The sequence below is a fragment of the Nelumbo lutea genome, chromosome 3 (genome assembly GCF_056320005.1).
Source record: "Nelumbo lutea isolate HS-2025 chromosome 3, American lotus-T2T, whole genome shotgun sequence".
NCBI lineage: Eukaryota > Viridiplantae > Streptophyta > Magnoliopsida > Proteales > Nelumbonaceae > Nelumbo > Nelumbo lutea.
The window spans coordinates 45,041,494-45,052,533 of record NC_142686.1 but is presented as its reverse complement, the minus strand read 5'-3'; the positions used below and the strand labels follow the sequence as shown (position 1 = coordinate 45,052,533).

At 40.4% G+C, this 11,040-nt stretch overlaps 1 protein-coding gene and 1 long non-coding RNA gene across 2 annotated transcripts; one reads left to right on the top strand and one right to left on the bottom strand.

Moving 5' to 3' along the window:
- Positions 1-1,030: 1,030 nt before the first annotated feature.
- Positions 1,031-2,385, top strand: LOC148864645 (uncharacterized). Its single transcript, XR_016109373.1, has 2 exons — positions 1,031-1,523; positions 1,779-2,385. It is a non-coding gene; the product is annotated as an uncharacterized LOC148864645 (long non-coding RNA).
- Positions 2,386-2,568: 183 nt separating this feature from the next.
- Positions 2,569-6,372, bottom strand: LOC148864644 (myb family transcription factor PHL11-like). The gene is made up of 6 exons (XM_088975624.1): positions 5,885-6,372; positions 5,659-5,735; positions 5,462-5,534; positions 3,375-3,447; positions 3,207-3,276; positions 2,569-3,114 (listed from the first exon to the last, which is right to left on the bottom strand). Exons 1-6 carry the CDS (start codon positions 6,030-6,032, stop codon positions 2,731-2,733), a joined length of 825 nt encoding a protein of 274 aa, XP_088831750.1. The 5' UTR covers positions 6,033-6,372; the 3' UTR covers positions 2,569-2,730.
- Between the last annotated feature and the right edge of the window lie 4,668 nt (positions 6,373-11,040).

The following is an 11,040-nucleotide window of genomic DNA, read 5'->3' as shown; positions in this document are numbered from 1 at the left end:
CTAAATCACTAATTAAACTAAGTTTTATATAATATATATTATCTTATAATATTATATTATATTTATCATTTATAATATTTATATGGGAAAATCTATGTTGCCAAAAATACATGGTACCAAAAGAGCTTGACCAGTCAATCCTCGGTAAATTTTGATAAGTTCCACCTGATTGGTTACAACTTTTATATGATGCCAATTCAATGGTTAAAGGATTTTCCAATGTCATGTCTTTCGGGTATCAAAGATAGAATTCTATTTATAGACATAATATAATATAAAGCATGCATATAACTATATATAACTATATATATATATATATATATATACACATAATATATTAGGAGCTGGGATTGAAGTGTTGGGTCCAGACCTGGCCCTAAAATTACCGGCCTAATGTGGGCCCAGGCCAAGCTATGCTTAAACATCAAAACCTAATTCCAAGCCTAGAATTTTTTAAATTAGGTTGAAAATTAATGATCATCTCTATTTTCTTGCATATAAGATTGGACCACGCCATCTTACTTCCTAATTTTCTTTTCACAAACAAACAAGAAAATATCAAATCTAAAACAAAAATAAACCATAATTTATATTTGTGTTATTTGCACTCCCATGCATTACAACCAAATGTAGCCTTTTTTTTTGGAAGAATGACCAATTAGCCCACATCAAAATTTCATAGCCTCAAAATACAGAAGAATTCACGGGCAGGATGTGGTTTATAGGTTTATATGTATCCGTACTTGTCCGTTTTTTTTTCGTGATAATAAACCAAATGTAGCCTTTAATCGTTTAATTTAGTGAAGAAATCAATATTATGTAAGAATCTTCCACGTCTAGTGCTCCTCTTTCTGAGTTTGCGTTCGGGTTCACGGAATGCGTGAACCCGCGAATGAGAGACGACCACGTCATCTGGGCGAAAACATGTTAATGTTAACGGGCTTTGGCCGTTAATTGAAGTATACGGTTGAACCGGCACAAAACGACAAAAAGCTGATTAAAACCCTTTTCAATTCGAAGCCTCCCTCCCATTTTCTCTTTTCTCCTCCATCGAATCCTCCTACCCCACACATCAGTGAGAACAACCACACCGGCCATCGTCCTTCCGCTGCAAGAGCTCCAGCTGTACGTTATTTGGCCTTCTCCTCCTCCTCCTCCTCACAAAGGTCTTCCAGGTTTTCTATTTTCAACAGACGGAAGGTGACCCGAACCTCACCTGGGTTTCCAAATATTTCATTTTTCTGGTGATCAATATTTCCAGTGATAAATATTTCATTTTGCTGGTAAATGGTCAGAGTAATGAAAGAAGCAAGCGTCACTCTAGGGGGAGAGGTGGGCTTAAAGAAGATGAGAGGAATTGTCGTTCATGAGAGTTTTTGCTACGAAAAAGAAACCCAGCTTACGGTGCGCAAGACCTCTCTTTTCTTCGCCGGCGATGGGTTCTTCTTCTACGACTGCAGGTGAGGTTCTCTTCCATGTCGAATCCTACGTCCGGCAAGTGTCTCCTCATCGTTGGAAGAAAGGTCGGTCTAATAATCTCTATCTCTCTCAAATGAGTCAACTCGCCGAATTCTTATGAAACATAAACATTAGAATAACAAATACCTTGTCAATGAGTAGAAGAATCTCTTGGCATTATTGGGTAGCTTCTTGTTGATTGAAATCCAAATTTCTAATTTAGCAAATGGAATTCGTACTATGTGACTCGGTGGTGTTTTGGACGATCTGAGTCAACCCAAAAAATTTTATCAACTAATTATGTATTTGCCCTTTATCAGAGGCCGAGTTTGCATCAAAGATGTAAGGGATTCTTGGGCGAGAGAATCGAAGGAGACAAGCCCATCTTCTGCGGACGGCGATCGTCGATCATCGTACGGTGGAGTGTAAGCGTGGATGTATTCGGAAACCCAGGGGAAGAGTACATTATCGATGGTTTTTTCCCGCAGCGGTGCGGTTCAGGTCACCTTCGATAGTTGAAAACATAAAACAAGGAAGACCTTTGTAAGAGAAAAAGAAGAAGAGGAGGAGGAGGAGGATGTTAGAGAACGTACTGCCAGAGCTCTCGTCGCCGATGGACAACGGCCGGTGTCGGCGGTGTGGTGTGCTGTACCCATCCTTGGATCTTTAACTGGGCTCGGCACAAAGTAGGGCCGGGTCTATGACTATGAGCATAGACACAACCCTACTTGGTATGGGCCACGGGGAAGACCCAAATCCTTGATTTTAAAGATGCCTTCAGGAAAGCCCAAACCAGAGATCGTAGAAGAATCCAAATAGACATAAGCCTACATTATTCTCCTTTTTGGGAACTCTAAGCAGTGAGGTCAATGAAAATTTGGCTTCAAAGTTGAAATAGATAATTTGCCCTTGAAGACCACAAGCAAATTATAGTCTCTTTCTTTTGTTGATAAACAAACACCCAGATGATAAACCAGACTTTGCCGTTGTTGGACCAAACAACTTACCCATTTCTCCAAAAGAGAAATCCTTTCTAGCATTCAAATATTCAAATCTAAATTATACAAAATTATTTTTTTGGGGATGAATTATTCGAAACTCAAACAACCAAAAGTCAGAACTTCCTACAAGTAAGTTTTTTTTTTTTTTTTTTTGGGTTGGCATACAAGTGAGAGAGTTAAGGAAAAAGTAGATCATCTCAATATAAGAGTTTATCCCCTTTATAAAAGAAAAAAAAAATGGTTCCTATGTTCTCCGTGTACTCAGGCTGGGCTATGATCCACTTCCCTTTGGCCCAAAGAACTCATAGCCCCCTTTAAATTTCAGATCAAAAAGTGAGGAACCCTCATCGCCCTTAATCATATTTTCTTTATTCTTTGCTTCCCCTAACTCTTGGTAAAGCTGGAAACTTGAACGCTGAATGTTACTATCATGGTTATCATTCAATAATTTCTTCCTCGTCATTTCACCCTTCCTCTCGTCTTCCCTCAATTTGGTCATGAAACCTGAAGGAGATAAATCAGTGAGTTGGGATCCCGTGGCTTCTAATCTCCTAGGACACTTCCTATCAGTGGACAGGCTCTTCTGGGCTTTCTCTAATATGGCTTGTAGATACTTCCCTTGTGCTTCAATTCTCTTCTGTAGTTTCTTCTGTACCTGCATGCATAAAATGTTTGGAAATTATAGAAGAGAACTCTAGGATAGATTGAAGCTTAAATAAAATCAAACTTCAATAGAAGCTGGTTTACCTCAATTTGCTCTTGCAGTCTTCTCTGGACCTCAATCTGATACCTTAATGTCTCTGCTATTTTTCTCTCTCTGTTACGTACATAAGGGGAATGGATTAGCTTAGAGGTGCTCAGATGCAATTCTTTTCGTATATTTTTTATGAAAATTTATGGAGGGACTGTACGTACTCTTGGTTGTTCTGTGTGGGGGCACTGCTGCTTATAACAGAAGAATGCATGTGGTTATGCCCATCTGCCTTTCCTGTAAACCAAAGAAGCACTTATTAGTTAGAAGAAAGAAAAAGGTACCACAGTATACACATGAGTCCAATATGCACCACTTCAGACCAAATCTAACTGATGACTCATCCAAGATAAAAAAGAAGCTTCACCCAAAACCATATTTAATATAGGTTGGGCTTAAACTCGAAGACCCAACTTGTTAATGTCGACTGAAAGTCTAAAACCAAACCCACCCTGGGTCGAAATCGAATGGTTCAATTCTGCAATTACTTTCCTTTCATGCCATCTGATGAGGGCAGAATTGGCCCTCCAGTGAAATTGTGACACGTGGCACCTCGTGACAACTAGAAAAACACTCAGCCAACAAACTTACGAAGTTGGTGACCCACCCGGGCACCAGTCTGGTCGGCTTGGTGCGACCTGCGCGCGGCCTGCACGAACTGCGCACGGCCTAGCGTGCCTCCTGCACGAACTGTGCACGGCCTGCGTGAACTGCGTGCGGCGTGCGGCCTGCGCGACCTGACCGACCTGGACCAGCCTAGCGCATGATCCGGCCAAGGCACCCACCGACAAACCTGGCCTAGACACTGACCCGCCGACTGACACAGACGCTAGCTTGACGACCTGGTCTAGACACTAACCCGCCGACTGACACAGGCGCCGACCTGATGACCTGGCCTAGACACCGACCTGGCCGCCTGACACAAGCGCCAGCCTGAGGACCTCGAGGAGTTCACCACCGTACCCTGGTTCTGATAGGATGCGACGAGTCTTACCGTTTGGAGGCTTTTCACCCACCTAACCCGCGAGGACTCCGGTATATAAAGACCTCACCCCCCAAAGGGGAGGGGGACGAAAAAGGATGGTACCCCCTGCTCTCTAGCTCTCTCATTTCTCTCCAAGCCCTCTGTAATCAGAGTGCTAACTTAGGCATCGGAGAGTCCCCGCCGGGAAAATACCCTCGGGTCCTCTGATTCAGTTCTCGCAGGTCCCTCAGCTCCCGCCGCCTACAAAGGAGAGAAAACCACCTCACGCGGAGGGTAGTCGGGTTGCGCTCCACCAGGGAGTTCACCACCAGGCAGTTCGCCACCAGGCAGTTCACCACTAGGCAGTTCGCCACCAAGCAGTTCGCCACCAGGCAGTTTTCCACCAGGCAGCTCGCCACCAGGCAGTTCGCCACCAGGGAGTTTGCCACCAGGCAGTTCGCCACCAGACAGCTCGCCACCAGGCAGTTCGCCATCAGGCAGTTCGCCATCAGGCAGTTCGCCACCAGGCAGTTCGCCCCAGGCAATTCGCCACCAGGGAGTTCGCCACCAGGCAGTTCGCCATCAGGCAGTTCGCCACCAGGCAGTTCGCCCCCAGGCAATTCGCCACCAGGGAGTTCGCCACCAGGCAGTTCACCATCAGGCAGTTCGCCACCAGGGAGTTCACCACTAGGCAGTTCGCCACCAGGCAGTTTGCCACCAGGCAGCTCGCCACCAGGCAGTTCGCCCCCAGGCAGTTCGCCCCCAGGCAGTTCGCCACCAAGCAGTTCGCCACCAGGCAGTTCACCCCCAGGCAGTTCACCACCAGGGAGTTCGCCCCCAGGCAGTTCGCCACCAAGGAGTTTGCCACCAGGCAGTTTGCCCCCAGGCAGTTTGCCACTAGGGAGCACCACCAGGCAGTTCGTCACCAAGTAGCTCTCCACCAGGGAGCTCGCCATCGGTCAGTTCGCCACCAAGCAGTTCTCCCCCAGGGAGTTCGCCACCAAGTAGCTCATCACCAAGGCACGTCACCATCGGGTCAAACAATGAGGTACTTAGCCAAAAAATTTATACATCACAAAAAATGGTACGTGACCAAAAACGGTTACATCACCATCGTTTCTTTCAACCCAAATGAAACCTTAAAAAGTCTTGCTTGGACATGAAACCAATGTTCTCTATTTCTTTTTCTATTGGAGTGGTTGTAAATTAAAAGCCTTAAAAGCCATTGACAATTGGGTAAAGAAAGAAATAGAAATAGTTATGAATTAATGAAGAGCATGCACTCACCGTCACTAACACTACTTTTGCTTCTTGATTCTAAGTTAGCTTCCTTCTTCGCTTGCTTTCCAAGTCTATACTTCTGAACCCACCAAAAATGAAGCATGAGTGATGAATCTTTCAACTCATATAACTTGTAAGTGTAAACTGTGAAAGCACGCAGGACAACATATAATACAAATTGGAATATTGCTTTTGCTTATAACCTGTAAATGGCTCTTCAAATGGTACAACGTCAATCCTTTCAGGCCCATCACTCTCAGTACTGACTTAGGAGTTGCTTCTGTAAATTAATTTATAATATATAAATAAGCTGCCAGCTGAACTGGTATGAACTGAACCTCTACTGGTTCTAAGTTCTAGCCAGACTTCACTCAGTCACACAGCTAATTAATTCAAATAATTAAACCTATAGCTATAAGAATAACTTACTATCCGGTCCACCGAGCTTGGTCACCGCATCAACAAACCGGTCGTGAAGATCAGGCGTCCATCTCAGCCGAGACTTAGGATCCCTCGACAGCACCACCCCCACCGCCACCCCCGTCTCGTACGAATAACTTCCACACCTCCTCTCCATTTCATCACCACCACTTCCGCCACCGCCACTCCAAACCCACAAATTGACTTGCACAGACAGAAACTATGACGCCTTGGGTTTTTTTTCTCTAACTCCTTGTTGTTTAAAAACCTTTATTCGACTTCTCCTTCATACTTCACAAACCTTTTGCTTTCCTTGCTGCATGCCTGCAACTCCCCATTTCCTTCATTACGGAGAGAGAAAAAGAAGAAAGACAACAAAAGAATAAAAAAATAAAAAGAAAATTGTTAGAGAATGTCGAAAAGCAAAAGCTGGCAAAGTAACGTTCGGGTCCACCTTCATTCGATAGTACCGTGAAAAGTCTCCGATTCGAATTCTCACTCTTTATCCACAGTTCTCTCTCCTTCAATGGATAATGCATCAAAAGATTAAAGTGTATGGAGGGATCGAGATATAAAGGAGATCAGAGTGATTTGTGTACAGAAGAAGCTGTTGATTTGTCGGAGCTAGGAAGCTTGTAAAGCAGAAGCATTCTTGTCTGTAACAAAAGCTACCACCTCTTGGAATCAAAACAGATTCTTTTGGTTGTTGAACTGTCTGGGAGATTTTGATCCCCAAAAAGAAAGATTTGATAATGACTTGGAATGTTATCTGAATTGAAGTTGGTTTTTGATTACTGGATAACGATCTTACCGAGCGACAAAATGGAAGAATGAAACAAAGAAAGAGTTATAATTAGCTAGAAAAGAAGCAGATATCAGTGGCCAGACTAAGAGTAACAGAGACTCGGATCAAGGCTTAATGAAGCTTTCTTTAAAGGGTTTTTAAGTTTGAATGGAGATGGTCAGATAGAGAAAAAAATTCCAAAAAAAAAAAACAAAGGACACCAAGATTCCCTAAACGAGAGAACATGGAGGGAGGGGAGCTGGGAAGAGGAATAAAGAAGGAAAAGTCAAAAGATGAGGGAAAAGAAATTCCGGAAATTTTTTCTTCAACGAGACGATGAGTGAGAGGTGCCACGTGAATGCCAGCATGGAAGATTCGCCGGCAATGGCAAGAGTGTAATGGGCCCACAACAAGCGACACGTCTCGGCTTCTCCGCAGCAGACGGGAGGCGTTGGTGAAGGGAGAATATTCGCTCGGCCCGAAGGCTGTGCTGACTGCTAAGTGCTGATGGAGCTCTCCGTGAAGACCTCTCCTCTGTTCCCTCTCTTCAGTGTTGTCTTTGTTTGTTTTTTAGTTATTTTTAATCAGTCATGGTACACGATCCTCTGGTGAAAAGAGTATCAGGTCATAGCTTACCACGTGTCAACAGTGGAGTATACCTAACCTACCTTTATATTGTAGAGAGGGTTCCACTCTGCCAGTAGGTAAATCCAAAATTCTCAAGTACTTCTTATGTACGTAGAGGATTAGCAAATCCATATCTATCACTTAGTGCTTTGGCTTTTACTGAATAAGTTAATTCTCGAACAGCCAAAAATTTCCCTTAACAAATAAAGCAGTCTTCGTCCAAGAAATAGGAATATATGGTGGGGAGGGCTAAGTATTTAAAAATTAAAAATAGAAAATTTATTAAAATAAAAAACAATATAAATTAAGTATCTTAGGGCCTGTTTGGCAAATCTTTTTTGAAAAGAGACGTATTGAGATTTTGCATGAAGATCTGAACAACCTGAAACTAGTTTGGTAGATACATGTCTTTTCGCGTGTCTTTCAATGTCTTTTTGTGTGAGAATAAAATGCGAAAAACATGAAAAGCTTCACTTGGAGCTTTGCAAAATCAACCCAAAATGGGTTTCTTGCGTCTTTTCGACGCTCTAGCTTTTGGTGGTTAGATCTTCTGCGAACCAAAAGAAAATATATTAAAAATCGGTCTACCCGACTTGTAAACAATCAAAAGACCGCATGGAAAGACATGCCAAACAGACCCTTAATCCTTTACAATAAAGTCTCATAAATCTCAAGGTTCAAACATGTCTTCTCATATAAATCTTCTTAATTTTCCCTATTAAAATCTATTATTACTCTTCTTTAATATTATTCATTCTGAAATCTCTCTCCCTTTCATTACTTCAATAATACTTCATGTTTATAGCATCTCTTCTCCCCCATTAAATCCCTCTATTATCTTTTTAGTATATTTGGATTCCTTCTATTCTCTCTAATAAAACATGGGTGGAGTTTAGATGGATTAGATAGTGTTAAAGGCCAAACCAAGATCAATTAATAATGCTAAACATGAACTTTGGCCTAACCAAATTTCTATTCAATCCCATACATTGGCATGGATTTACTTGCTAGTACATATAAAGAAGAACAAACACAAAGTTAGGGCAGCTTTATTACAGAACCTAGGTATATATGCCTAACCGGATGGCAGAATGCTGCTTGATGAGCACAATATTTACAGTCATGAATTAAGGATCATTAGTTTTCGAATTAAGCAAATAATTGGCAATCACTTTAATTGGAATTAATCACGTTCAAGGACAATGGGAGACATCGATCAGACATGTGCATGGATTGAGACAGCTTGAGACCTTCAAGCAATGCATGAGCATCTACTTCAAGAATGGATGAGCAATGTGGAATAAATAGAGATGGAGCTACAAGGAACCCAATTCAATCTGGATAATTAATGATACCCACCACTGCTTCCTTTCTTTAATCGATCCATCAACATTTACTTTCACCCAACCTTGAGGCAGTCTCTATCTCGTTGTCCCAACAAGCATGTAAAACATGTAGAATAACAGCAGGAATGGAATCCTGCACTGGTTTTGGCAACTCTTTATCACACATGCGTGCGCGTTAAGTAGAGTTCAAATCAGATTTCCTGCCCATTATTCTCTATTCACACTATCCATCGTAAATTGTAGTTACACATCGCCATCTTCAGTGAGCAATTGAACCCATTTGTCTTCTAAAATTCTTAAGAGGTTAATTCAAATAAAAATAGTGGGGTCAATTCAAAATACATAAAAATTTGTCCCACTAAATTAAAATAAAGCTACCAACTCCATAGAAGCATGGGGTAATGCCTATTGCAATTTCAAAGAGAGATAAATAAAATAAAATGAAATCTTAAAGAAAAGCGATGATTAATAAAAAATATTTATACATTGATGCTTTTCTTTTCTGGAGTTTCGGCTTTGCACCCTTTTATTTTATATTTCCAAACCTGTATTTGCACCGTACATATTTTGTATTTTGTATTCCTTCTCAAACTTAATTTTGGTTTCACCCATTGACAAAAATTCCCAACTAGGCCATTGCTTGAAAGTTGAAAGACAATTATAATTCTGATTACCCAGTATTTATGAATATGAGGTCATTGGATAACTTCAAGGCTATTGGGTATTGGATTTAATAGAGGGATTATTTTACATGTATGTAATAAATTTAAATGGTCAAAATTTCGATATCGGGTATATAATATCGTACCTTTTAGGTTTTAAAATCCAAAATCCTCTTTCTTTAATAAAAAAATATACATAAAAACCTACCTAAAAACCAATTTAAAAAACTAAAAAAACCATAACCTCATGCTTTTTAGTACCAATACAATACTTTCAACCTTGATTAAATTTGATTTTGATTTAAGGATGGCGGAATTCTACTTACAGACATGTCCAATTAATTCACTTCACCTCTTGTACTTTTACTTTCTCACCGTTTTGTGATAAAATGGTGATGCTGATGTGTGATTTGGAGCATTATTTTCTTAGAAAATGGTATCTTTTTTTTGTTTGGAATCGTTTCTACCCTGGAGCAACAACTTTTTATGTTTGGTACCAATGCTCCAGGAAATATTTTTTGCACTTCTATCCATTATTCACTGTCACATCACTGTCCTATTGGCAGCAACGAGCTGCAGTCCTAAGAAACGTCAAATTTGGTGTTGCTCCAAGCCATACCTTCTCAATTTCTAAGGCGTCACTTACAACACCGTTTTCTATGAAAAAATGGTTATTTCCTAAAACACCATTTTTTCCTACATGATGCTAATGTGGCACCGTTTTGTAGAGCAACAGCAACGATTCCAAATAGACTCTTAACCTTGCCTGCTTATTAGTTGTATATCACATTGCTTCCTTACCCAATGTAGAAGAATCATTCTTGACGCTTATGAACCATTAGACCAAAGACGGAGAATTTAGAAAATGGAGTATAATAAGGATTTACAACGTCTTTGATTGTCTTTATTTCAAAAAGAGTAGATTTACCAAATACGAGTAAATTTTATAAAATGGCGTTTGGTAACACTGAATGGAGCTCCAAATGACGAAATTTATTTATTTTTGGTGCTTCAGGATCGGTCGGTAGTGGAGGAAAATGGTTTTTCACACATTTGGTAGCATTGAACGGACGTTGAGCCACCTCTGAGAGCATTTGGGGGTAGCAGAGGAAAATGGTTTTCCACCCATTCCCTTTGTCGAAAAAAACCCAACTATTCATCTTCTTCGTTTTCTAACCATTAAAAAAATTGAAGGAATATGAACGACGATTAGCGGCCGATGATTGGCAACAAAAATCGCAGATTAGATTGAAGATGGACTTTTGATGATTGGTGCCCGGTGACTAGCAACCAAAATCATAGACGGTGGCTTTTTGCTCTGTTTCAACCTCTATCTCTGCCACCAACCTTACCACCCTTGTCTAAGAACCTCTATTTCAAGTGTCCGGAGGATGAAGACAACTTCTTATTTCATTAAAATCATTTTATAGTATTTTATAAAATATTATAATAATTGTTCAATTAATATTTTATTATAATATTTTATATAATATTATAAATTTTTAATTTTTTGGCTTATTAATATTTAAATAACAAATTGAGGGTAGATTTGTAAAATACAACTTTTCAGATGTCATAGAATTTAGATTATCGAACAATTCCACTATATTCAGATGTCTATAAAAGCAAAAAGTAAATTTTCCATTGAATATTTTCAAAGCTTTTTTTCGAAGTTTATTTTATTTTATTTTATTTTTTGCTTTTCAGACCTCAAATTTACCAAACTCTACCTTAGAGTCCAATCTA